Source organism: Annulohypoxylon truncatum (genome assembly GCF_022578515.1).
Source record: "Annulohypoxylon truncatum strain CBS 140777 unplaced genomic scaffold F4807scaffold_1, whole genome shotgun sequence".
Taxonomy (NCBI): Eukaryota; Fungi; Ascomycota; class Sordariomycetes; order Xylariales; family Hypoxylaceae; genus Annulohypoxylon; species Annulohypoxylon truncatum.
The window spans coordinates 448,226-473,024 of NW_025953787.1; the positions used below are offsets into that span (position 1 = coordinate 448,226).

General features: G+C 48.4%; 9 protein-coding genes across 9 annotated transcripts; 3 read left to right on the plus strand and 6 right to left on the minus strand.

Moving 5' to 3' along the window:
* Positions 1–1,132: 1,132 nt before the first annotated feature.
* Positions 1,133–3,293, plus strand: F4807DRAFT_4452 (mevalonate kinase). Its single transcript, XM_047999712.1, has 2 exons — positions 1,133–1,578; positions 1,643–3,293. The coding sequence occupies exons 1-2, from the start codon at positions 1,327–1,329 to the stop codon at positions 2,927–2,929; spliced, it is 1,539 nt and encodes a 512-aa protein (XP_047859162.1). The 5' UTR covers positions 1,133–1,326; the 3' UTR covers positions 2,930–3,293.
* A 108-nt stretch (positions 3,294–3,401) lies between these two features.
* F4807DRAFT_404069 (protein prenylyltransferase) lies at positions 3,402–5,463 on the plus strand. The gene is made up of 3 exons (XM_047996078.1): positions 3,402–3,474; positions 3,556–4,200; positions 4,254–5,463. The coding sequence occupies exons 1-3, from the start codon at positions 3,429–3,431 to the stop codon at positions 5,135–5,137; spliced, it is 1,575 nt and encodes a 524-aa protein (XP_047859163.1). The 5' UTR covers positions 3,402–3,428; the 3' UTR covers positions 5,138–5,463.
* On the minus strand, positions 5,380–6,945 carry F4807DRAFT_404073 (uncharacterized protein). The gene is made up of 3 exons (XM_047996079.1): positions 6,610–6,945; positions 6,210–6,545; positions 5,380–6,142 (listed from the first exon to the last, which is right to left on the minus strand). Exons 1-3 carry the CDS (start codon positions 6,653–6,655, stop codon positions 5,853–5,855), a joined length of 672 nt encoding a protein of 223 aa, XP_047859164.1. The 5' UTR covers positions 6,656–6,945; the 3' UTR covers positions 5,380–5,852.
* Positions 6,946–6,998: 53 nt separating this feature from the next.
* On the minus strand, positions 6,999–8,566 carry F4807DRAFT_404074 (uncharacterized protein). The gene has a single exon (XM_047996080.1). It carries the CDS (start codon positions 8,223–8,225, stop codon positions 7,095–7,097), a length of 1,131 nt encoding a protein of 376 aa, XP_047859165.1. The 5' UTR covers positions 8,226–8,566; the 3' UTR covers positions 6,999–7,094.
* Positions 8,567–12,189: 3,623 nt separating this feature from the next.
* F4807DRAFT_4666 (uncharacterized protein) lies at positions 12,190–13,767 on the minus strand. Its single transcript, XM_048002408.1, has one exon. The coding sequence runs from the start codon at positions 13,252–13,254 to the stop codon at positions 12,658–12,660; it is 597 nt and encodes a 198-aa protein (XP_047859166.1). The 5' UTR covers positions 13,255–13,767; the 3' UTR covers positions 12,190–12,657.
* Positions 13,768–15,307: 1,540 nt separating this feature from the next.
* F4807DRAFT_4537 (pyridoxal-phosphate dependent enzyme) lies at positions 15,308–16,911 on the plus strand. Its single transcript, XM_048000496.1, has 5 exons — positions 15,308–15,381; positions 15,452–15,637; positions 15,699–15,934; positions 16,003–16,208; positions 16,269–16,911. Exons 2-5 carry the CDS (start codon positions 15,543–15,545, stop codon positions 16,797–16,799), a joined length of 1,068 nt encoding a protein of 355 aa, XP_047859167.1. The 5' UTR covers positions 15,308–15,381; positions 15,452–15,542; the 3' UTR covers positions 16,800–16,911.
* Positions 16,474–18,153, minus strand: F4807DRAFT_4617 (GNAT domain-containing protein). Its single transcript, XM_048001715.1, has 4 exons — positions 17,974–18,153; positions 17,754–17,833; positions 16,904–17,700; positions 16,474–16,559 (listed from the first exon to the last, which is right to left on the minus strand). Exons 1-3 carry the CDS (start codon positions 17,993–17,995, stop codon positions 17,023–17,025), a joined length of 780 nt encoding a protein of 259 aa, XP_047859168.1. The 5' UTR covers positions 17,996–18,153; the 3' UTR covers positions 16,474–16,559; positions 16,904–17,022.
* Positions 18,154–18,257: 104 nt separating this feature from the next.
* On the minus strand, positions 18,258–20,598 carry F4807DRAFT_404110 (tRNA synthetases class I (M)-domain-containing protein). Its single transcript, XM_047996081.1, has 3 exons — positions 20,160–20,598; positions 18,800–20,055; positions 18,258–18,724 (listed from the first exon to the last, which is right to left on the minus strand). Exons 1-3 carry the CDS (start codon positions 20,353–20,355, stop codon positions 18,428–18,430), a joined length of 1,749 nt encoding a protein of 582 aa, XP_047859169.1. The 5' UTR covers positions 20,356–20,598; the 3' UTR covers positions 18,258–18,427.
* An 8-nt stretch (positions 20,599–20,606) lies between these two features.
* F4807DRAFT_404113 (uncharacterized protein) lies at positions 20,607–24,700 on the minus strand. The gene is made up of 4 exons (XM_047996082.1): positions 22,651–24,700; positions 22,387–22,597; positions 21,398–22,325; positions 20,607–21,327 (listed from the first exon to the last, which is right to left on the minus strand). Exons 1-4 carry the CDS (start codon positions 24,220–24,222, stop codon positions 21,093–21,095), a joined length of 2,946 nt encoding a protein of 981 aa, XP_047859170.1. The 5' UTR covers positions 24,223–24,700; the 3' UTR covers positions 20,607–21,092.
* Positions 24,701–24,799: the final 99 nt, after the last annotated feature.

Consider the following 24,799-nt stretch of genomic DNA (forward strand, 5'->3'; position numbering starts at 1 on the left):
CATCTGGAATGTTACTCATTCTATTAGTAAGCTGTAACTAGGGAGTACCTACAAACTATATTACGGAGTTGCGTATATTGATCTATCTGGTTGTGTTGGCTCTCGTCCTAGGCGCATCTTCGTATGAGCCCGGCGTTTCTCGTTTACAGCCAGTTTACTCTCTGAAGCATAGACTAAGTATCAGTAATAGGTAAGTTACATACCTATTGATGCTCAAAATCTGGGGCACACACCATCATATCGATGGATTATGTCTGTTACTCGGGGCTCTGATAGAATGCATCTAGTTACTCGGGACTATCCATATATGGAAAGGCCCGAGCTATGATATGGGATGGTGGATGGAAAATGGATTGGGGGGATGGCAATCGGAGGCGTGGCCTAGCAGGGATTATATCGTTGGAGCTAATGCCAAGCACCTGACTAGCAGTCAATTCACCAATCGAGTTCTAATTGGCTGGATATGACTGGCTCAGCTCAAAAAGGTTAACACCGGGGTTCTCATTGAATTCCACTGATTCCCATTGCAGCGGCGCAGGGGCCACCCACTTTCTTTTACTGGAACCTTATGTAGAAAATTGTGGGAAATTTGGAGATTCGCCTCGATCCATTGGACGGTTGGTTCAAATTTACTAGGTAGGTACTTAAAGGGGTGGAAATTTCCTATCCTTGTGTTCTCCAATGCCCATATTGCTTGCGCCTTACTTGCGTTGATGTCCAATATCCTAGCATCAATCTGTCTCCGTCCACGCACAAGCAATGCAGTCAATTCTTCACGCTATTCCATTCTTCCAACACTGCAGCTCTGCAGGTCCTACAATTGTACAATACCCTTTTTTCTATAATTGATATTTTACTGACTAGGCGTGGGTGTGTGGTCTGGAAGTCTACTGGAGAAGAGCAGCGTCAACAAATCATCATTGCTCATCACAGCTAATAATACAGGAATAACCCTATCGAATTTAATACGACCCTCTCTTTATTAATCAACAACACCGGTCTTATTTCTCACAGTCGCACGATCAATATACTTATTTGTTCTTCTTTTTGTTCGTCTATCCTTTTATCACATTACCTACTACTATAATCTTGATAATAATTACCTACATTTTTCCTTGTTATATACACCTCGTTAGACCTCTTACACGACCAATACACGACCAACTTTATCTAGAGTCGCATTGCTACGTGGGGTCTATTCCTGTTGGTCAGATAGCTATCGTTCCACGAAGAATTCTGCAGCAAAGGATACCTCGCTTGTAACCTGAGAAGTCCAGGAGGATCTTTACCGCTATAAATTACAACCGCACGGTTTTAACTGTCCAAATGACTCGCCTTCCGGCTACTCCTGAAAGCTTGACCTCACAAATGTCCAACGGTACCAATGGCTTTCATGAAGCCATGGAGGACCTTCACATAACAAATGGTGATATTACCGAACGATCATCATCAGAGGACGAGCGAAACAGGAGAAAGAGGATGAGTCGCAAGAATTCTAGCCCAATGATGCCAGCTTTTATGGTCTCGGCACCGGGCAAGGTTATCGTCTTTGGAGAACATGCTGTGGTCTACGGCAAGGTATGGCAATAAACTGATTGACATTTTGTGACCTCCCTCACGCATATACTTACTATATGCTTAGGCCGCCATTGCTGCTTCGATCAATCTCCGCTCCTATCTTCTAGTAACGCACCTTTCTAAGTCAAAGCGTACGGTTACTATGCAGTTCCCCGATATCGACTTGACCCACACGTGGAATATCGACGAATTGCCGTGGAATGAATTTCAAAAGCCGGGAAAGAAGAAGTATTATTACGATTTGGTCACAGAACTGGACGAAGAGCTTCTAGAAGCCATGGAGCCGCATCTGGCTAACATTTCGCCCGGCATGCCCGAAGCGCAGCGAAAGATACACAAGAATTCCGCCCGCTCGTTCCTATACCTGTTCCTATCACTAGGGTCGCGAAAATCTCCGGGTTGTATATACACACTTCGTTCAACAATACCTATAGGTGCCGGTGTCGGAAGCAGTGCGTCGATCGCTGTCTGTTTGGCTGCAGCGATGCTGTTACAGATCCGGACGCTGTCTGGTCCGCATCCCGATCAACCTCCCGACGAGGCCCGCACGCAAATGGAGAGGATTAACAAATGGGCTTTCGTGGCAGAGATGTGCATACATGGCAATCCTTCTGGCGTAGACAATACAGTCTCGACACATGGCAAGGCCGTGGTATACCAACGACTCGATTACAACAAACCACCTTCTGTCACTCCATTATGGGATTTCCCGGAATTGCCGCTGCTTCTAGTGGACACAAGGGTACCCAAATCCACGGCTGTCGAAGTAGGCAAGGTTAAGGAGCTGAAGGATGCGCATGGGCCTCTGGTGGGTTCGATTATGGACGCGGTAGACAAGATAACCAGGAGCGCAGAGAGCCTCATTGAGGAAGAGTACTTCGACAGCGACGAACCGGAGAGTCTACGACGCATGGGACAGTTGATGAATATTAATCACGGTCTGCTGTCGGCCTTAGGCGTTTCGCATCCTCGCCTCGAACGCGTACGAGAATTAGTCGACCACGAGGGAATGGGTTGGACAAAACTTACGGGTGCCGGCGGTGGTGGTTGTTCGATATCGCTGATGAGACCGGATGCACCGCGAGAAAAAGTTATGAAGCTAGAACGCCAACTGGAGAACGAAGGATACAAACAGTTCCGGACGACACTCGGCGGAGACGGAGTTGGTGTCCTGTGGCCTGCAGTATTGAAAAACGGCCTGGACGAGGATGAGGAAGGTGGAATGGAAATCGACCTCGACAAATTCCTAAATGCTCCGGGTAACGACGGTGTAGAGAAGCTTGTCGGTGTATCTGGTGGTTTAGATGGCGCTGAGAGAGAGGGCTGGAAGTTTTGGAGAGTCGAAAGCTAAGCAATTTGCGGCTTGCGGGATTTCGGATGAGACGTGTGTAAGCCGGAATTGGCGCACAAGCCCGCTAGGGCTAGTGATCAAGTCGTGTCATATCAGGTTTCGGAGCTTCCATTACAGCTTCTGTCTAGTGGTTGTTTGGTTGGGTATTAGCTATAGAATATCCATAGGCCAAAAAAGTAATGGGTTCCAAGATTCGATCAAGGTTAAACAAGGTTCGATCATAGCCTTGACTTTGAATTCGAATTAGAGTTAAATTCAAAGTTAATAAAGAATCAAGATAGAAATAATCGATATTTAATCACGTTAACCGCACCTGCTTGGCCCGTATAGGGGAAGGAGGAAATGCATTCAATGTTGGTTTAGGCCGTTTGCGCTTGCCCCTCTGTGGTAGCAATGACGAACGAATGGAATTTTTGGTCACTTTTCCCATTCCTCAGCTCCTAAATGCTAACTAATAATTATTTAACCCCACCATCCACCAACTTCCAGCTCCGTGACCATGCCGAAGAACAAAGGAGCAGGCGGCCGAGCCAAACCAGCTGAATGTATACATCCCACTATTAAATTTCCATATCCTTGTAGATGTTCTAGAAATATCGCTAACTACTAGGTAATCAACCAATTAGCAGCAAAACAAGAGCCGCCGAAGAAACCACAGACCATCAAAGAGCTGGAGTGGCAGTGGTACTACGACACCAACCCTCACCAAAAGGCTTACGAACAGCTCGGCCTAGATGGCATGACCCCAGCCGACCGACAAGCCTACCTTAACCAAGAATATTTGAAACCCGGCCTCGCCAAAACCCTCTCCAACAAAGCGCAGAAGGAGCTCTGGAAACAGCTGAACGAGGCAAACGTTCCTCTGCGAAATCTACCCCGGCCGCGTGATAATCAGTGGGGCCGCGACAAGAACGGCCGCGACATTGGTGATTATACCGTTGAGGAGTACAAAGCATACAACGCGAAAGCGAATAGGCTTTTGTCTTTGTCGGAGAAGAGCTGGGATTTCAAGCGCAAGCACGCCAGGGCTAGGGACGCTGACCGTTTTCCTCTTAGCGACACAGAGCAGCAGTATCTCGCCTTAACTGAGGAGGATATTGAGGTCGAGAGAGCCAGAAGGAAGGAGATGGCGCAATTAAAGCAAGAGCTATACGGCACAAAGTCGGATCCGTACGCGCTAGATCCGGACTGGGACGATGTGGTACCGATTCCCCAGGAAGAGACAGAAGGAGCACTCGCCGCGATAGCATATCCAGACGAGTATGCCGAAGGCATGTACATACTGTGCTACCACTCCAAGAACCATATATTAACTTATTTCTAGCTATGTCTTACCTCCGTGCCGTTATGGCAGTGAAAGAATACTCACCACGATGTCTGAAGTTGACTGAGCGTATCATATCGTTGAACCCAGCCCATTATACTGTCTGGATTTATCGATTTTCGATTATTGAGGCCTTGAACATCTCCATCCCAGACGAGATCGAGTGGCTCAACGACATCGCATTAACATATATCAAGAATTACCAGATCTGGAACCACCGAAATCATCTGATAGATCACTACTACCCGACAATAGTGACATCACCGGTTGATCTAGCTGCACTAGCCGACAGCGAAAAGAAGTTCCTAGACGAGATGCTGGAGCTGGACACGAAGAACTACCACGTGTGGAGCTATCGACAGTACTTAGTGCGTAAGCTGGGATTATGGGGTGAGGCCGAGTTGAAGAGCGTAGAGGCTTTGATCGACGATGATGTGCGAAACAACTCGGCTTGGTCCCACCGCTTCTTCGTTGTCTTCTCAGACCCATCGTATTCATCGCCCGACTCTCATGCCACGGAATATGACCCCAAGATTCCAGCCGATATCATCGACCGCGAGATAGAGTATTCGAAGGCGAAGATCCTGCTCGCGCCACAGAACCAGAGTCCCTGGAACTACTTGAAGGGCGTGCTGTACAAGGGTGGTAGGAAAATGGGCACCGTGAGAGAGTTCGCTGAGCAATTCGTTAAGAATTTAGGTCTTGAAGAAATGGAGCGGGTGCACAGCTCCCACGCCTTGGATCTTCTAGCCGACGCCTATAAGGAGGCGGGCGAAAAGGATCTAGCGCGGACAGCCCTAAAGAGACTGGGCGAGAAGTGGGACCGTATCCGCCGCGGGTACTGGGAGTATCGGATTACTTTGCTCGACGCGAGTCAACCCTAGGAGCTACGATCGTAAACGGAACATTGATATCATGGCACGATTCTACGGTGTGTAGTTTACCATGAGTCCCGATTCGTAGGAGGTGAAGAAGGTGTGAGGCGTGATATTGAAGGAGGACTAGCTTAAAAAAATCCATTATTGTCGATTGAAAAGGCTTTTATTCGTGATACGCCACGCAGAAGAGGATAAAGGGATTCTATGGTGCACGTAAGACACAAACAAGCAGCATATTAGCATAGGATGGACTAGTATGGTTTACCAAATATTGAAATGCAGTGAGGTGATGAAGTACCATCACCTAGCATTCATATTGAACTTAAGATAAAGCGGCTGCTTGTGCTCGTCCAGAACGTAAATTTTCCTATTTCCACTGCGTTTCATCCTTTGGTTATGACGAAGGCGCCTTCTGCTATGCGAACTTGAGAAATAGTTTTCAGTACCCAGACCTTCCAATGGACTGCTTAATTCAACTCAACGCCTCATGCTTCCACCCATCGGCTTATGATTTAAGGGGTGCCGAATGCCTATTTCCATTGTTTGTTCATGCAGATGCTTCAATAGAGAAGTTCGATGTCACGGTGATTTCGAGGGCCAACATCGTTTCACTCCCATTTTAGACCAAGTCTTTGACCTGTCTATCTATCCCTTAATCCATACCCCTACTCTGCCTCCCCATCTCTGCATACAGGATATCGACCCCATCCATAAGGATATGTCATAGAGTCCTATAGTTCTGGCTAACAATAACCCACTTCCGCAAATTCCGCGGCGCGTTGCGGGCCCACGCCTCCCAGTGCGGTACCAACAGAAAGGCTTCGTTGAAGGGCTGCTCCGGCAACTCGGCTTCCGCTGCTGGCGTCGGCGTGGTGCCGACGGCAAAGGCGGTGTTGGTGTTAGCACTAGGAGCCTCGCCCGGCGGCGGAGGCGTGCCCTTAGCAGCCTCCGCGGTGATGGTGGCAGGGGCCGTGTGCTCGTGCGTGTAGCGGATCATGCCGCTTACTTGGACTGCAGTAGCGTTAGACAAGAAAAGGGTCTAGAGTTCGTAAGGGTTTAAGCATGAGGGAATACTCACTAGCAAAACTCATCCGATCCCCGTTACGCAGGACCGCGGCGGCAGTAGCGTCCCGACCCTCCGCACCACCGGCGCCGGTGGTCTCCGGCTCGCCCGTCTTGTAGTGCGCCGTCACGGGGTGCGCGTCGAAAGACGAGATGTCGTAGACGACGGGCCCGCCCTGGCCCTCGAGCATCGCCTCGTACGCGGCCACGTCCGCCACGGGCAGCCCGTTGACGCTTATGTCCGGCTTCACGGACGCGCCGGTCAGCCGCGCCGACGTCGAGGCGTAGAACATGCCCAGCGGACGCCGGCGCGTGCGCGCTTCGTAGAAGTGGTCTACGAAGTTTTGGGCCGCTAGGGGGGCGGGGGCGTGTTAGCGAGGGCGTGTGTGTGGGTAGGTGGGTGGTTTGGGGTTTACCTTCGCTGGCTACTTTGAACTGGGTTTCCATGGTAGGGAGCGACATCTTGATTGTTGATTCCGTATGAGCCACCTAGTTAACGGATATATGCGTGTATCGAATAAGTGGATTGTTTGATTCAGTGTGTTCGAGATTTTATTTCAGGCAAGCTTGGAGTGCTGGAGTTCAAGCTACAGAGGAGTTCCTAAATAAATTCAACGGCTATGGGACCGTCCAAAGTCAGAGAATTGTAGTCGAATCAATGAGATGTAGAAGGTTCACAAAGTCAAAGGGTGAGCTGGAAATGATGAGAGTGAATCGTGAGTTTGAAAAGGCTGGAAAAATGCACTGTATGGGATTTACCGCTTTATGCTTAAAGCTATAACACTCATATTTCAATAACTGCACATTTCTTCATAGAGAAATTCGTTATTTGCATTACTACGTAGACTTGTAAATCATTTTCCTTTTCTTCCAAAGTCAAATCCAACTCTGTGCAGACTACCTAATAATACATGTCAGGCTTCGGGTATACGCCAACTTCTCCTAAGGGCCACTCTGTAAGGACTCTATACTGTTTCGGTACCAATTCCTCAATCTCAAGCAGCAACGGCTTGACTCTTTCCCGAAGCCACCATCTATCCTCGACACGATGTAACAAGACACACCAATATGCCATTATGATCATGGCTGCCGGGTGTTTAGCAGCAAGGTCTGCTCGAAAATGCTGGCTCATAATGGGTGGGAATCTAAGGGCCGCATTCTTCCGATCTAGCGGCGAGTCTGCTTTATCCGACAAGTAGAAGCACACCCGCAGCTTGACCAGAGTTTGCGCATACGTTTCTCTCTGTTCGGGGATTATAGGCAATTTCGAATCCAAATTGACGAGTCTTGCGTCGGAAGGTCCGCTGCTCAGGTCCTCAACCTTAGGCGTATACAGATCGCCAAGTAGCGCCCGCAGAGATGATCGCATGAGGGTGGCGCTTTGCTCCATCGTGATCGCAGCGCAGCCTTGGATTAGAATAAGCCACTCGGCTAGAGTCCCGGCTTCCTTGTTGAAGAGAAGCGACGAGACGTCCTTCGCGGCTGCGAAGTGATACGGTATAAACAGACACGAGCAAGCAAACAAAGGGGGAGCTGTCTCCGCTGAAATAGAAGCCAGAGCCTGTCGGAATAGTGGGATGGCTTTGGCTTGGTGCTCGGTGGCAACCCGCTCGAGATGGTCAGCTTGTTCCGGAATAAGTGAGCGCCGGTGCAGTGCAGCAATTGCAAGAATCTCGTGGAGGAGGTACGGATATTGCGTCGCAAGGTCAACAACTACATCCCGCCATAGAGCTATTAATGCGCTGTCGTCTGCCTGCGCGATGGCCGTAGAAGTGACGAAATGGCGATACAAGCCAAAGTCGGTGAAGGAGAAGTCCTTCTCCTCGTCGGGTTGGACTACCCTTATCTCCGGCGTTCTTGAGTCCCTCCCACTCCCAATTGAAGGCAGCGATGGTGGCGTCAAGCTGCACGAAAGCTGTCTCTTGACGCAGTATGAGCACGGCTGCTCCTCGTCGCATTTCACCTTCTTGGATTTACATGTGGTGCAACCTCCCCTGCTCTTACGATGGGCTCTGCGGGCTGTTGATGCCATTTTCGCCGATGCTCATTCCCAATATTCATATTCATATCCAAATTTACATTTATAGGCAACTGGGGGACACGTTTATATGTTATCAATCTCACCGTGGCGACAAGGAGGTAGTAGCATCTCTAGTAATATTGGTTGAGGCTTTGCCCCGATCCACACAGCACTGCCTCAACAACGTCGTAACAATAATACCTGACAAATCAGCTTTGGTTACACAAGGTTACTAGATATGGTGGATATTCAACCAATTAATCACCATATTTATGATAGAATTTTTATGCTACAAGCCCATGTATTTAAAAATAAATACTACCTAAATAATTCATGCTAGATATGAATCTCATACGGCTAGCGGAATAAAACTATTCGTTTAAGATACCCTCTTCGACTATTACCCCTTTATCGAAAGGACTTGCTTTTAGTATCACCACAAAACTGGATAAGAACCATATGATTGATAAAACTTCAAGAACATCGAGAACAATGAGAAAAGCAGTTCCAGCTATACAGTCTCGTAGCATAGTACCTAATAGATTAATAGAAAGTAATTTCATCCAAGGGTCTCGCCTAGATGTCTTCGATAATACACACACACATATATAGGTACGTCCTAAGAGAGATGCTCATTTCTGATCCTCGAAATAACTTTTCAGACGCCCTGATTATATATGAACTTGATGAAAAAGATAAGAGACGCTTACTCTCAGACTTAAACCACGTGAATACGGCATCCTTAGAGACAAGTCTCCAGCAACTAAATATTCTAAGGTCAAGCAAGCAAGCTGTTGTCTACCTAGAGGTATCATGTTATCAAGTGGTTTCTAGCTTTGGTATTTATTTACTACACTTTCGTCATGGGAGTTAAAGCAACAACAGATGATCTAGCGGCAAAGGGGATGGGTGACACTCATATCACCAATGTATATGAGAAACCAAAAACTCTGAGCCTTTAACAAGACAAATGCGCATGCTAGGATGAGTAGTCAACCATCGCAACACTTAATAATAAACTTCGTTTGCATAGCTTTCACTTTAGGTATTTGTGTTATAACTAAGTTAAGGGTACCCTTCTAATTGCTCAACGTCCAGCAAACTTACTTACCTACTGCCTAATTATTATTGCGAACATAGAAATCATGGATAATAAATTAAAAGATACACAGGAACCATCATATTAATGTTTTTAGTAGCTTTCTGTGAGTATATATGACGTACGAGATTGCGTAAAGGGGTGACATAATGACAGAACTGAGCATTTGATGCAGAGTATCGTTTATAGAAGCAAGACCAATTCGGCTTGTGATAGGTCGATGTAAACTTCAAACCTATATTGACTTTTCAGCCATAATGTGTCAATTGTCAATGTACCTAGGTGATTACGTCACTGTCTTTGCCGCGTTGAAACTATATAATTACCCACTCCCACCAACCTCTCACTTCCCACTTCCCTTCCCTTTTTAAGCTGTATATTTCTCTCTTTAATTACCTATTTATCCTCATAGGGGACTCATTCATACTAATATGTCCTCGATTAGCTAAATTAAAAATGTATTCGTTCAGGTTGTTCTAAATAAACAACTTCATCGCTCTCCCCCATTCACTTGGTAAAGAGTGATCCATCCCCCTCAAATTTCGGTCAAGGGTTAAGGACAGAACCAGACAGACTGTCGCAATACGAAACCTAGTCAAGGCGTTAGAAGCGAAGGGTGATTATCGGCGCATCAAGACGACTGCTACATCAGGGTATGCCGGCGCGCACATAGATGGAACTACCATCCCTGGTTTTTCGGAAACACGGAGAGGTCTTTAGATGATCCAGAAGGAAGGGATATCTACCAACAAGTTGTTGGTCAGTTCGAACAGACCTCTGGTCCCATTGATTCACTCAGTCTTACCTACCTCAAGGAAGTCGACGGAGGGCAGCGAAGACATAGCTGGAAGAACTGGGACGCGGATGTTGACATTCCAGAGCCTCGGCCGTCCCCATACCTCCCCTGGACCGGTACTCTCACCCCACGGTCTATGCTCTGTGCTTTGAACTAAAGCGTGACATAATCAGCTTTGGCGTCTTCCTGAGGTCACCCCGAGGAGGCTTGATTATCTCTGTATCGTTTTTGCTTATTAGATGGGCGAGAGCGATAAATAAGAACTATCATAATCCAAAAACCGATCAGAGGGCCGATTTCGACAATCATAGCGACGAAAAGCGAAAGTTAACCCAAGAATAATAACCTCGCAAAGCGGTACACCTATGCCGGTGATGTAAAGTTACCGCTAAGATTACAAGGGCAGCAATGGCAGTCATCGCCTAAGAGCTGAGGATGAGGAGGCATCGGAGTTGGGTCGCTGTCAGTTGACCATAGCTATAAGAAGCGTGATAGCCGGTAATACCCTAAGCCTGCAGGCCCAGACATCGCTTGACTTGGTCTACGACGCATGTCCCTCGTGGCGGAACTGAGGTTATAGAGTCTCGTCAACCGTGGGTAACATACCATAACTGTCGACACATAGCTCTCAATACTCCACACTACTGTTTGCCTCGCGACCTATTATGGCCATGAGCGTTGCTGTGTGACGCTCTTTCGTGCACGACCAGCAACAGAACACCAAATTGAACGAATTACCTTTTAGCACTCCGGTCGTTGGAGCCTGCGAGATGAATGAATTATATACTAAGATGACAGATCCATTAACAGCGCATCACTTTTTCTCAGATACTTCTAGTGCAATAGCGCGCGCTTCACCCATAATGGAGGAGAAGCCATTGGGACAAGAAGAACTGGCTACTTACATCGTTGTATGAAGAAAAGCCTCCCAAGAGAGCTTGGAAAACCAGAGCGGCACATACCTTCCCAATTCACTTGGACCGTATTAAATATGTTCTGGGTTACCATTATGAGGAAGGTGAATCGGGTTACTGGAGCACCTACCCAGTTGGACCTATTATCACGTCCGCTAGCTCCTTAAGCTACACCGTATTAACCACTACACGTCTCGTAACCAAGAGACCTTATGGTTACAACCTTACGTGCGGGCTTGTGCAAGACTATGCTCTTGGTCATCTGCAAGAACCTAGTGGAGATGCCGGATTCGGTGTCCGAGTTACAAGATACATATCAATGCTCGAGCCCGGCGTACGCCGGCGACTCACAGAGGGTGCTAAGCGCACGCGGTATTGTACTCCGAGAAGCGCGACGCCAGGAATCCACTCCGAGATTATATTCTCCATCTACTGATGTTGAGACCTTCACAATTATTCTTCCAAGATCAAGATATTACTACGCCATCAATTAGCGAAAGACTTCGAAGTCAGGTTCAGGCGAAGATCGCCAACCGTTCTTCATCATGAACCCTGGAGGAGATCGGATAGGCAGAGAATGGGAGGGAGGGCGTTTGTTTGGTCTATTAAGCGATGAGACATGGCTTAACATGGCTGGAGTGTGAGTGGCGAAGACGCATATGTGGTGGGAGGGTATTGTGCGAGTTTTAGTCTGGAATTACTAATTTTTCTTCTTTTCCTTCAAAGATTATTAGGTAATCGGCTGGAGAACGTGGCTGGATGGGCGATTCACGTGGATTGCAGTGTATGGACGGAGATTAAGTAATCCTTTTCCCAAACGCCTCCGAATTCATGAGATCCCGTCGACCATCACGTTAAGAACGGCGCACCTGCTCCCTTACAGGAGTGCACTCAACTTGCTCTAGAAGGCTTAGGAGACTTTGAAAACATTTGCATCTATCATGTGTACCTATGCATCATTATGGGGTAGTTATATCTTCGAGTTTCACAGCATAACGTTGATCTACATCTTACCTAATGTACATGGTCATACCCTATCATGTTTCTATATAGAACAGTTGAGCACAATGTCCTTCATCTAACTTACCTAGAGAGCGTGTATATAAATTAACAAATGACGTTCAAGTAAAGGGAGCATAGTTTCTATCCAAGGCTGACTACGACTAGAAGCAATATAACCTAGATATCTAGTTTCACTGAAAGAGCTGATGACTTCAAGAGTTGCAAGAGACTCTGTCTATTCATATATGTTATCTATCAACTCTAAGATTGGTATAATGCAAGTAACTCTATTCCTGATGCTGCCTTTCCGCGGCCATAAGCGCAAAACGGTGAAGAAGCACTCTTCCTAGGTCCTTAGGAGATGTTAGCTAACTTTTCAACGCCAATCCGGCGCCGTCTTCGCCTTCTATGTACTCGACGGAAAACTAAACGTCTGCGACCACATCTATTCGGCCCTTCGCAAACCAATCGGTCTTTACGCAATTCCTCCCCATCACGCCTTTTGGGCATAACATGTCTACTAGAAAGATGGGCTCAACTACCACTCGCAGCTTCCCCTGCCTTATCACCAGCACACATCTATTTCCGAATTCAAATCCCCACCCCCATAAACCCAAATACCCGTCTTCCTCCTTACTGCGGAAAATGCCACAAGCTCAACCTCTCCACAACACTATACCCCAAGCCCAAGAAATCGCACAGCCTTACCCAGTTCTCCGCCTGCGCGCCCTTCTCCAGCGCCAGCACGTCCAGCTCCAGGACCTCGTCCAACTTCTCGTTCTCGTTCTTCTCAGAGAGGAAATCCTGCGCGAACCAGATACCACCACCCTCTCCGCCTACCAGCTCCGCGCCGCTGGCTCGCTGCCGCCCCCACCACGACCCAGGCGCCCCGTCCTCGGAGGCGGAAAAAAGCTGGCTCCCGCTCGGTATTATGAACTTGGCCTCGGGGTGAGCTCTAGAGATTTCTAGGAGCTGCGCGTCGGAGGTGACCTCGACGTATGTGTTGGTGTTGGCATTGATGTTAGGGGTAGATGAGGCGCTGTAGTTCCCTTGGCGAGCTTCTTGGTGGATGTAGCCCAGTTTGCCGAGGGCTTTGCTGAGGACTGATGTTGCGGTCTGGCTTGTTTTGAGGACGAATATGGGTTGTGACGCTGATGTGGTGGCGTGGTTGGTAGAGGCGAGGATGCTAGGTGCTAGGAAACTCAGGGTGAATAGGAGTGGGGCCTTCATGGTAAGGAGTTATGGTGAACGTGAATAGAGGTTACTTCGCGTTTCTTTGGAATACTTGAATTGAGTAAATAGTTGAACAGGTTGAGTTACAGTAGCAAGAAAAGAAGCATAGAAACATTGAAGAAGAACATGGGTCAGTAACAGCAACACCATTGTACGAAACTAAAGATGTTCCGTTTCTATAACCCACCTGCAACGCGACGATCGCCTGGGTCGGCCGAAAATTAGATAATAAGAGGACCCATGGAACAGCTGTAAGGTATTCTCGTATCAGCATCTCTTGGCACTAACAATACACGTTAGATGACCTGGATGACGCGGTTCAGCATCTAGATCTTAGGGAAACCCTACTCGGTTCGATCCGTGCTTCACCCCTGGATCCTGCACGACACCGCCGTGATCATCGTCGCTTTAACGAAGATCTTTGAAAATTAACGTCCGACGAGCATGAGGCACAGGCATGGTCGGGACAGTCCTCGTTGGAGCGTTGGAGACCGAGTTTCAGGCATTATGGTCAGTTTCGTTTCACCAAGCCATTATTACCTATAGCATTCATAGAAGGAGCCTCAGTTCTTGGTCTCTTGATTTTCTTGATTTAGCAGGGTCCTTTGCGTGTGGAGCAGAGACACGCATATCCATAAAAGGAGGTCAGAATCTGGGGCGGACCCAGGGGTATGGTTGGTTCAGATCTTAGCGAGGTTAGGTTAGCGGGTAGCTAATAAGATGGGATGAAGCTAGTGGGGTGGAATAGGGGCTGAGGCAGTGCTGAGGGTCCTACCTATTCTAAGCCTGAAACGCCCCAGATCAACTTCAGGTGCACCCAATGAACCACTGGATACCACTGTAGAATGCTTATATTAACCTGAACTTCGCCTCCACGTCTATGGAATAACAGATGCGGATGTTTTTGTATCTTCCGAGGGTGATCTGATTTTCAAGCTTCAAACTGCTGCCTTCCCGCAATATGTACCTAGTTCCGCAGTAATCGTCTTTTTGCAGATGAAGATCATGAATGATAATATCCATAAGTTATCGTTATATAGCAGATTACACAGCCCCTTGATACAACGATCATTATGCGGGCAGCTGACGAACTGTCATCGCATCTATAATTACCTACTTCAAGTTGCTTATTGGTTGAGGTAATACGAAGGAAAGTAGAGAGTATTGATCTATCGTCGTCATTCGCTGGCGTGCTAATCTATTAGTTGTTCCTTTGATAAACGGTTGCCTATTTTCTCGTGATGGTTGAGACAGAGCATTTGCGATCGCCCCTGGCACTTGTTTCGGTCTTGATAGATGCTTAAGTTCGAATAAGTCTGCTAGCGTTGCGATCTGCATGCGAAATATAGTAAAGGGCCGGTCTTATTCCACATGATTTCTCGTCGAATTTAATTGATCTTGCTGCTCAGGGCACCGATGCTTGTTACTGAAAAGGAAGAGGTAAACTAAGCTACGGGGAAGAGAAAAGTGCTGTAAGGGGCAGCGGCTGGATTGGAGGTGCTGACCTAATCTGAGCCTTTGCGATGTTGATTAGGTAGGTAACACAGCACCCCTATTCCTCTCTCTTCGTTGATATACCCAATGATCATGAATCGAGAGTACTAAGGAAGCAATCGGGTTTATAACATACTGCCAATATTTCTCGAACTTCTACAGAATGTATCTATAGATTCGGATGTATAGGTAGGAGAACAGACTTAAGCCCTTAGGTAACTATTACTGTATCGTAGCGGTCAGCATCGGCAATTGACGGCCCCAAATATGCCCTATCCCATCCCGCCCGGAGCGATCAGGACGGGCAGCATGCATTAGCTCATCACCCGGCCCTCGGTCCCTTATCGACGGGTCCTGCAATGCGACGCTACCCATTATCTCATTAGACATAATTATCTAAAACAAATCCGACGCCTTATTGTCATTGATCGTACACTCCTTCCGATGAAGGCGATGAGAGGAATCGTAGAGCCAAATCAACTCACATTGGAGTAATATTATAGAGGGTATAAACGGGTTGTAGGCGGCATGAATACGGGCTAGTCGAGCTTGCGGGGAATTTGGGATTTCTGGCTGCTGCGAATATCGGATCTCTTCTGCCAGCGTCCGAAACGCGAGAGTTATATATAGGTAGGCATTGTATACAGACCATAGCATTGTGATGAGTATCGTGGAGTCTGTTAAGCTGATGACGGTCTAGAGTTTCTAATTAACTACCTTGGAAGTTCTTGTCAGTAGTGGTTTTGGATGTTTCTTCATTAGACTAGATTTTTTGTCAACCAACCTTCGAAATGGGTTCCTGTGCCCCCGAGCAGCCCGAGCCTCAGAATCTCTGGATAGAGACTCCATGCATTCCTTCAGCACCTCTCTCACGAGCGGCAGGCTGGTAAGAGAGTTCTCTGACGTTGTTCTTACGATGGTAAAACCAAGCTGATACAGGAGCCCAGCAATATATTCCTCAAATTAGAGAACCTCCAGCCATCAGGGTCGTTTAAATCGCGAGGTATTGGGTACATGATGCAGCAGGCGATGCTTGGGAAACACACCAGCAATGTACACTTCTACTGCTCATCCGGGGGCAATGCGGGTCTGGCCTGCGCGACGGCTGCTGCGATTCTGCGTCAGTCATGCACTATCGTCGTGCCCTTAACCACGAAAGCACATATGATAGATAAGATGCGTTGTGAGTCTCATGACCCTTTTCTCGGACAGATGGAACGAATTAGACTGACTCTCGGTATCCTATTACAGTGTTAGGCGCAAAAGTCCATCAAGTAGGTTCTAACTGGGCCCTCGCCGACGCGCACATGCGCTCAGAACTACTCGCGCATGATCCTGCCGGGGTCTACGTGCCGCCCTTCGACCACCCGGACATCTGGGAAGGCGCGAGTACCATCGTCGATGAGCTCGTAAACCAGGTCAAGCCGTATAACGTTTCGCAGATAGACGGTATTATCGTATGTAGCGGCGACTTCCTTTCGCTCTCTAAAGAAGTAGATATTGACCGAGTATCATAGTGCAACTGCGGTGGTGGCGGTCTCCTGAATGGCATAATGACTGGAGTAGAGAAGAATTTTCCCTCCCCTCACCAAAAATCCAAACCCAAAGTCCTGGCCGTTGAGACCCTCGGCGCTGACAGTCTCAACGCAAGCGTCCTCGCAGGACACCTCGTGACCCTCCCCGCGATAACTAGCATCGCAACAAGCTTGGGCGCCACTCGCGTCTCCGAAGAGTCCTTCCGCTGGACCCAGGAAGCTTCTTACCTCTCAAGTCTCGTGGTAAGCGATGCGGAGGCAGTAGCAGGCACGCTGCGGTTCGCGGATGACGCCCGGATGTTAGTAGAAGTCGCATGCGGGGCGACTATAGCCACGGTATATAACGGGGACTTGAGGCGGGTTCTAGGTGGAGAAGGATTAACTGATGAGGAGTGGAGGGGGAAGAATGTGGTTGTGGTTGTGTGCGGAGGCTCGAATGTTAGTTTAGAGGCATTGAGGGCCTGGGAAGAGGAGTTTGGAGTTCGGGAGATGGATATGTATAGGAAGAGATAACGCGAATTTACTGGGATAAGAAAAGCTATGTATTGACATGTCTGGGATGGTGGAAATGCGAAATGTGTGGTGTTTGGGGGGAACGAAGTGAAAAAGCAACTTGCTATGAACCAGTGGCCTTCACAACAGCAATCCTCAGCCAAGTATCCCTTTCCTCATCTCACCTGCATAACCAGCAAATCAACGACAATTGGATTTTTCGACTTCATATCCTCCCTTCCATCTAGACATAGTCTTGTAGCATCGACCGATCGTATTCCACCTCCTTGTAACCCATTCCGACCAGTTCACCAATAGGACCTTTAAGCTCGAAGCCGTCCTCGCCAAAATCATCAAGCACCAACTCGACCTCACCGAAGTAGTTCACTCCTCCGCGCTGCTTGAATCCAAGGCTCTTGAACAGTGCGATGCTGGCGGCATTGTCTTCGTAGATCTTCGCCGCCATCTCCTTCAGCACTACCTTTCGGTGGGTGTAATCGTCGTTGACGTGGAAGCCGTCATACTCATGCAGAATAGCCTCGAGATTCTGGAGGACATATCGCATAAACGTGGCCACGGCGGCACGCCCCAGCCCCTTGCCGCGGCGCGCCGGGTCCGCGATCATGATGTCGATCTCGGCAGTGCAGTACGTCTTGGTCTCCGATTCATCGTACACCATCTGCATCTCTTCTTCGTTGTCAGGGATCCAAGGCGAAAGGAACATGTTGACATCGCCCGTCATAGTGTCTGGGATGTCGACCTGACCTGCAATGACGGGTGATAGCTCGTCCTCCAGACCGGAGAACGGCGCTCCTTCGCAGATGATGAAGGTGAGCTTGTCGCAAGTCGTACGCCAGGACTCTTGCATCTCGTACTCCTGGTTGAGTGTAAGAGGCTCCGAGGCGGTAGCTTGGCGAAGTTTCTTTGAAGAAAGTCAGTTAGGATTTTGTTATAATGATGAAGTGATCAGCTTACCTCATCTTCCATCCATTGATGGTACGTCGGGACGTGGTGCTTTTCGTAGGGCACGAGAATGATGGAGTTGCCGCAGACGGCTATTGTTGTCATAAATTGATAAGTTTTTTTGCTTCATTTTCACGATATGACGGTATGATATTATGGATAATATTCGTTATGAACCCCCAGAAACCGATGCGCATCAGTATCGCAAGGGAAGGAATAAGTTTGGACTTACCAACTTCCTGATTCACTCTCATCGTGCCGTGAATTGCTTGTCAAATCGTGAACGAGATTAGTGTCGCATATCGTTGAATATCTTCCTTTTATGAAGATACTTCATAAAAAAGGTTGTCGCGACGTAGAAAATCGAAAAGGGAAAGTTTAGATTTTTATCCACTACTAAGGCAGGCGCACTTTTGGGATTTTAATGTGTTAGTCACCTCCAAGATCACAGATGCGACTGCCGCACAATCTTAGGCCTCTTTTCACTGTAGCAAACCCCCGATAACCGCTAACACTGGCAAACAGAGTCACGGAGTAGAGGGAACAGTAAAGGGGGAATTTGTTCAGGGTATCGTCACAATTCGCATCTATTATACATTCAGTCATTCGGTCATTGAACCCTCTTGTTTTCTTTTTTTTCTTTTTTCCTTTTTTTCTCTTCTTTTCTTCTTTTCTTTCTCTTTCATTCAATCCTCCACAGGTATAGGTGGGAACAAGCTTCCCGCCGCACCCTTCACAATCGGCACGAAAGGCGTCCCATAGCTATAATCCACTTGCAACTTTGCATACTGGCACGTCCTCCGATCAATACTGACTCCTAGCACATCCAGTAGCTCGCTCATCTTCTCCGGCATAAATGGTTGCAGCAGTATCCCCGCTACCCGTAGAGTCTCAGCTGCATGGAATACGATCTGGTTGACCTCCTTCCTGTCTTCCTCAGCGGTTTTGTTCCATGGCTCTGTGTTGCTCAGATATACTTGTGTCTACGGAGTGATTAGCGGCAAGTTCCAATAAGGATGGGTTGCGAAATAGGGACACATGGAGAAGTGATAACTTACATCATATATAACTGCCATGATACCCCTTAATGCCCGACGAGGATTAAATTTGTCCATGTGTTCTTCAGCCGTGGGTAAGAGTGTCTGTATCCGCCGTCTTTGGTCAGCAATGTCTCCCGTAAACTGATCAAACATGTCACCGCAGCAAGCTATCACCGCGTCCCTCAAGTTCCATTGCTTTGGCTGCGTGACCCTGTTGAGAAGATTGCCAAGACCATTCTTCAGGCCCTTCTTATACTGATCTACGATGAACACGTTGCTATAGTCGGAATCTTTGGCCATGGAGCCCTTGTGTATAAGGAAGTATCGCATGACATCCACGCCCCATCTATCTAGCGCGAAGAAAGGGTTCACCACATTTCTGGTTGACTTAGACATCTTCTGCTTGCCCATCAACCAGTGACCGTGGCTAACAACGGTCTTCGGTAAAGGCAGATCCACCGCCATAAGCAGCGCAGGCCAATACACGCAGTGGAAGCGCATGATGTCTTTTCCAACCACATGAACATTAGCCGGCCAGCCCTTCGTATGTTCCGCTCCGGGCGGCCACATGGGATACCCAGTCACCGTGAGGTAGTTGATCAAAGCATCTACCCACACGTAGATAACCTGCTTCGGGTCGTCCGGTACGGGAATGCCCCACTCAAGACGGCTTGTCGGACGGGATATAGACAAGTCCTCGAGGTTGTTCTCGACCCAGTCAACCATCTCATGAAACCTCGCCTGCGGAAACATGAACCTCGGGTTAGCAGCGTAGAACTTTAACAGCCTATCCTTGAAAGCCGTCAGTCGGAAGTGGTAATTGTGCTCTTCCTGCCACTCGACCATGTTCCCCGTCTCGACCGACGCCATGTACCCCTTGCCTGTCAGCGGGGAGATGCGCTTCTCGATCATGTTCTCGGGGTAGTACGTCTCGTCGCTGACGCAGTACCAGCCCTCGTGCACGGTCTCGTATATGTATCCGCTCTCCTTCAGCCTGTTCCAGAAGAACTCCACCGCCTCCTTGTGCTGGGGATCCGTGGTCCGTATGAAGAAGTCGTAGTCGATGTTCGCCTTATTCGCCAGGTCCCTAAACGCCTCGGAATTCGCATCGCACATCGCCTTGGGGTGTAGGTCCTGAAGCCGGGCCGCCTGCTGGACCTTCATGCCGTGCTCGTCGGTGCCCGTGCTCAGGATCGCGCGGTTGCCCTTCAGGACCTGCCACCGCTTCAGGACGTCCGCGACCAGCATGCTGTAAAGGTGGCCGACGTGGGGAGCTTCGGAGGAGTTTCGATTAGAACGGATTCGACGCGAGAAACGGCGCGGAGCTCGGACATCGCAGAATTGGGAAACTACACAATGTATATAGGATGAAACTCACCGGCATTGACGTAGAAGATCGGCGTTGTCACATAATAGGGATTGTCTATGGCCTTCTGGAGAGCTGAGCTGGTGCTGAACGGCTTGCACCGCGCCTGGTTGACTCTACAAGATTGGCATATCCACCCATTGCGGACTCTCTGTCGTGCTGCTACTCTCGAGAGCTGCTGACTTAGGCTCCCTAAATTGCTCCTCATGATCTAAACACTTCCCGTCTTTTGTGACCAGGACGAGCGATTGTAGGTATACGCAATTATGCATTTGCAGTAAATTTTTTGATCGAGAGGATCGGCATAGAAATTGATTTGGCCGTCAGGGTTCTAGTCGAGCCATTAGTGGGGTACCGTGGACCGTGGTACTAGGGCTACCTAGTACGTATATACTACTACGTAGTACCTAGGTAGGGCTACTGGGGCTACTGCCCATTCAATCTTCAGCAACGTAAAGATACTGATATGGATAAAGCATTTGTGTCACGTTCACGAGGAATTTCAAGTCGTATCGGGGGAATTATCCGAATTACTATTCAGATAGGCAGGGAAGTGAAAGCCATAGCTAACTACCTAGGGTAAGTGGGCACCTAAGAGCGAAGTATCAGAAAAGATGACCTTACCAACCAGGTGCATTGGCAGGTAGTTGGACAGGTCGACGCCATCCTTTCTGGCACTTCAAGCCCTTGTTGAAAATGGTACCTCTCAGGTAATAGCGTCAGCTCCCAAGCAATGTGATGGTTTTCGTATCATACATGCATCATCTGCAGTCCGTTGTGCAGAAATCTTCATTAGCGTCGTCTTTTGCAAGATAGCCTCTCCCCCCAATAATCGAATGTCCATGTTCCCGCACGCCCGTACTCCCTTGACCCTATAGTAGTATCTTGTACTACATCCCCTGTGTCATATCGTACAGGTCCAAATATATCCATTATAGAAATGGATTAGTCCATCTTGAAGAGGAAAAAGAGATCATCGGCCGAGAGGGTCTCCAAAGTGGATGAGCCCGTTGCCGCATTGACTGTGGAGTTAATCAGCCGAGACTTCTTCTCTTGAAGCAGCACCATTCGGCTTTCTACCGAGTCCTCGATGCAAAGGCGCGTGATAATACAGGGGCGCGTCTGTCCAATGCGGTGGCATCGGTCAGCCGACTGCCATTCGGCCGCAGGATTCCACCACCTACATAAACACAAATAGTTAGCACCATGTCCGAGGATAAGGATAACAATAGGAAGTACTGGTAACTTACGGGTCAACGATGAAAACCCGCGAGGCTTCAGTGAGATTGAGCGCGACGCCGCCCGCCTTGAGAGACACCAGGAAACACTCCACATCGACGTTCTTCATGAAGTGATCGATAGAGGCTTGCCTCTGAGCAGGATTCATGCTCCCATCAAGCATCACCGTCGAAATCCCGGCTCGTTGGAGACGCCATTGAATCAGCTGGAGCATCGAGGTAAACTGTGAAAAGATGATCGACTTGTGACACATCTTGTCCGACCGCAGTCGGTAGAGCTCATGAACGAGCATCTCAATCTTAGTAGACGATTTCCAGTTCTCCATCTTGATTCGGTTGATGATGGAGGATTTCTTGATAAGTTCTGAGTCCTGCTCGATCTCGGGCTGTTCGAGGTCAATAGACAGCGGGATATGACATTTCGGACAATCAGGTTCGTCCTGGGAATCAATGTAACTCTTCGCACAAGAACGGCAAAAGTCATGCTTGCACTTGGATCGAATCGCTTCCTCTGCAGGTTCGTCACATATGCAGCAGACTAGCACGTTCTGTCCACCTTCACTATCCTTCTTCAAAATCAGATCCGGATGGTCGGCCGTCTGACGCATCTGCATGATCAAGCTAAAGATATTGGCATAGTGCTTGAGCACAACCCTTTGCTCCACATAACTATTGAACTGTCTTCGACTATTGTTCATGATACTATTGGCAAAGTCGGTCTCTTCCTCGCTGAGGAATTGACGGTTGACGTGGATCTCCTTGACGGGAAGCTCCATGGAATTCATGTGATCTTTCTTGAGACGACGTAACATGAGTCGGCCGGTTAAGAGGTTGAGTTTACCAAGCGCGTCGTCCGCTTCAGGGGTTCCGGGATTGTTTTTAATCGGCGAAAGGATCTCTTGGTTGAAGACCGATACGTGCATTAACATAGTATGTCCACCTAGGATGAGTTAGCTAACGCATCGATACCTAGGTAGGAACGTATCTATGGATAAACTCACAGGAAGTGCAGAGTTCCTCCTCGTCAGGGGCCCATTCCAGGCATTCGCAAGGACATGATTTGCAGACGTAAAAAGCATATGGTTTCAAGTTGAGAAAGCGCAGCAGAGAGAAGAATTCTCCAATTCGATTCTGCAAAGGCGTTCCAGTCAAGCACCAGCGGTACGTTGCTTGGAGGGCAAAACATGCCTTGGCAGTCCCGGAATTTCGGGACTTTACATAGTTAGTTCAAGCCAAAGAGAGATAGAAGGTTATAATGAACTTACCTTGATGCAGTGAGCCTCATCTAAAATGACACGATGAAACTTCAACTGGTGCATCACACTCTTCTCCTTGTACGTGCCCTCGCTTCTGAATATACCCTTCTCCTGCTTTCGGTACATTGCCTCGAGCGAGTTGTACGACATGATGATGACATCAAACTTCTTAAGCTCTTTGAGGGTCATCTTCTTAGATTTGAGGTTGGTACCGTGGTACATCAACGTCTTCAGTTGTCCACTGGTGTAGGATTCAATTTCGTGGATCCACTGCATCAAAGCGACAGGGGGCGCAAGTACCAACGATGGCGCTTTGGCTGGGTAGTCTGACATTATCAGTGACACGGCTTGAATTGTCTTGCCGAGACCCATCTCGTCTCCAAGTACGCCGCCCTTCCATTCTTGTGCTTCCATGCCTTTCATCCAGGCCAATCCCGTTAGTTGGAATGGCTTTAAAGCTCGCTTAATATTGGCTGGTTGAACAGCTTTTTCCATGTCAACAGCAGGTATTTGCTCCAGGTCGGTCCACATTGACTCAAGCTTCGGATGACGCAGTTCTAGCATGCGTCTTTTGACTGCGAGTTTATCCGGCCAAACTTGCTCTACGGCCACAAATCTGATGATATGCTCGGGAGCGCAACGAATATCACCCTGGTAGGCAGCCACCTCGGCGGCGTCGTCAGATGTGTAGCCAGCAGTGTTTCCCTTCGAGTCTCTCCTCTGTCGCTTGCGCACCGGACCCCGTGTACGCGACATAAAGTTTGTGGATGGCATGTCATCATCTGTATCATCATCCGCATCATCTTCAAGACTATCTTCACTGCTATCATCGCTGTAATCGCGTGTATCATCATACATTCCCAACTCATCCGAACGTGATGACTCCTCGGGAGGAAAATAATGAGGGTTGTGTAGAGCAGCCCCTCTTCTGTGTCGTTTCGTGCCTCGTGCAATGGAGTCGCCGACAGAAGGTGTCACCATCGTATCCTCCTCACGTTGAAGTTGGCGTGCTCGTGCTGCACCCCGAGAGCGATCGCCAGGGAAATAGTCAGCATCGTCCTCATCTTCTTCTTCGTCCGAGTCCTTGTAGAAAGGACCAGCTCGGCGTCTAATACGTCTAGATGGACCGGGAGGATTAGATCCATCAGGCATATTGCCTTTTCCCTCCGAGGAATCAGAGGGCTTTGGGGGCAATTCAATAACCACTCGGCGTCTCGGCTCGGTAGCTGACGCCGGAGTCTGTACGTTATTCATGGAAGGTAGTGAGACCGGTAGTGAAACTTCGCCGGAGGAAAGCGAAGTAGTTGGGGTAAATAAAGCAAAGTCACGGTTAACGTTAACGGTGACAGGAACTTTAACTCCACACCGAGTGCCATCGGCAGAACCATTCTTAATAGCAGCCGGAGTCTGCGTGGTGCTAGTAGCAGCCGTCGAAACTTCGCCATCAGAAAGCGAAGTGGGTGTAGGCGCGGACGATGTCTCGCCGTAGCTGATGTGAAGATTGAATGGGATATTAGCTTCACCAGAGAAACTTATGTCGCGGCGACTCTTAGCAGCCGCCGAACGTGTTCGGGGCGCCATGCTGACTTAAGGGTGATGGTAAATGACAACAAGACTGTCGCGATGAAGTTGTGTATGATGGATAAAGAAGTGGTGAGAAGAATAGGTATGTAATGAGGTGATGAATCAGATGCGACGAGGAATTAAGTAGAAACCTAATAACCTCTGAAGTCTAGAGTTCGTGGGGTTTGACGAGGCCAGTTTGTTTACTGGGGTTAAGTGAATTAGATTACCTAGGTGCGCAGGTGATAAAGTGATAGCGCACGAACGATGCCGAACCTCAGAAGAACAAGAGTAATAAAAAGGAAGAAAGTCATAAAAGACTGATTGACCGAATGAGAAGAAAAAAAAGTAAAGTTGAAGGAGATCAAGAATCTAAAGTCGTAAAATCGTGAACGCCAAGGAATGTGAAGAGTGGCGACTATGTACACAGTCCGCCAGGCAAGAGGTCAAAGATTTTGTAGACGTAGAAGAAAGAAAGTTTCGTGGTGAAGGTTCACAGGCCCGGCGCGACTACTACACGCAAGCTCGTGACTTGATCATCCCAGGGCTGTCAGGGCTGTCAGGGCTGTCTGGGGTACGGCGGTAGCTGCAGTAA

Bases quoted from the DNA above. Each gene is read 5' to 3' on its own strand.
- F4807DRAFT_4666 (XM_048002408.1), bottom strand. From the start codon at position 13,254: ATGAAGGCCCCACTCCTATTCACCCTGAGTTTCCTAGCACCTAGCATC.
- F4807DRAFT_4537 (XM_048000496.1), top strand. From the start codon at position 15,543: ATGGGTTCCTGTGCCCCCGAGCAGCCCGAGCCTCAGAATCTCTGGATA. The intron at 15,638-15,698 runs GTAAGAGAGTTC...ACAGGAGCCCAG, and splicing joins CTCTCACGAGCGGCAGGCTG to CAATATATTCCTCAAATTAG. The intron at 16,209-16,268 runs GTATGTAGCGGC...CGAGTATCATAG, and splicing joins CGCAGATAGACGGTATTATC to TGCAACTGCGGTGGTGGCGG.
- F4807DRAFT_404113 (XM_047996082.1), bottom strand. From the start codon at position 24,222: ATGGCGCCCCGAACACGTTCGGCGGCTGCTAAGAGTCGCCGCGACATA. The intron at 22,598-22,650 runs GTAAGTTCATTA...AACTATGTAAAG, and splicing joins ATGAGGCTCACTGCATCAAG to TCCCGAAATTCCGGGACTGC. The intron at 21,328-21,397 runs GTAAGTTACCAG...GTGTTTATGTAG, and splicing joins CGGGTTTTCATCGTTGACCC to GTGGTGGAATCCTGCGGCCG.
- F4807DRAFT_404073 (XM_047996079.1), bottom strand. From the start codon at position 6,655: ATGTCGCTCCCTACCATGGAAACCCAGTTCAAAGTAGCCAGCGAAG. The intron at 6,546-6,609 runs GTAAACCCCAAA...CCGCCCCCCTAG, and splicing joins GTTCAAAGTAGCCAGCGAAG to CGGCCCAAAACTTCGTAGAC. The intron at 6,143-6,209 runs GTGAGTATTCCC...ACGCTACTGCAG, and splicing joins GGATCGGATGAGTTTTGCTA to TCCAAGTAAGCGGCATGATC.
- F4807DRAFT_404074 (XM_047996080.1), bottom strand. From the start codon at position 8,225: ATGGCATCAACAGCCCGCAGAGCCCATCGTAAGAGCAGGGGAGGTTGC.
- F4807DRAFT_4452 (XM_047999712.1), top strand. From the start codon at position 1,327: ATGACTCGCCTTCCGGCTACTCCTGAAAGCTTGACCTCACAAATGTCC. The intron at 1,579-1,642 runs GTATGGCAATAA...CTATATGCTTAG, and splicing joins ATGCTGTGGTCTACGGCAAG to GCCGCCATTGCTGCTTCGAT.
- F4807DRAFT_4617 (XM_048001715.1), bottom strand. From the start codon at position 17,995: ATGAGAGTGAATCAGGAAGTTG. The intron at 17,834-17,973 runs GTAAGTCCAAAC...TGACAACAATAG, and splicing joins GAGAGTGAATCAGGAAGTTG to CCGTCTGCGGCAACTCCATC. The intron at 17,701-17,753 runs GTAAGCTGATCA...CTTTCTTCAAAG, and splicing joins ATCAATGGATGGAAGATGAG to AAACTTCGCCAAGCTACCGC.
- F4807DRAFT_404069 (XM_047996078.1), top strand. From the start codon at position 3,429: ATGCCGAAGAACAAAGGAGCAGGCGGCCGAGCCAAACCAGCTGAAT. The intron at 3,475-3,555 runs GTATACATCCCA...TCAACCAATTAG, and splicing joins CCGAGCCAAACCAGCTGAAT to CAGCAAAACAAGAGCCGCCG. The intron at 4,201-4,253 runs GCATGTACATAC...ACTTATTTCTAG, and splicing joins TCCAGACGAGTATGCCGAAG to CTATGTCTTACCTCCGTGCC.
- F4807DRAFT_404110 (XM_047996081.1), bottom strand. From the start codon at position 20,355: ATGAGGAGCAATTTAGGGAGCCTAAGTCAGCAGCTCTCGAGAGTAGCA. The intron at 20,056-20,159 runs GTGAGTTTCATC...ACTCCTCCGAAG, and splicing joins GATCTTCTACGTCAATGCCG to CTCCCCACGTCGGCCACCTT. The intron at 18,725-18,799 runs GTAAGTTATCAC...ATCACTCCGTAG, and splicing joins TCATGGCAGTTATATATGAT to ACACAAGTATATCTGAGCAA.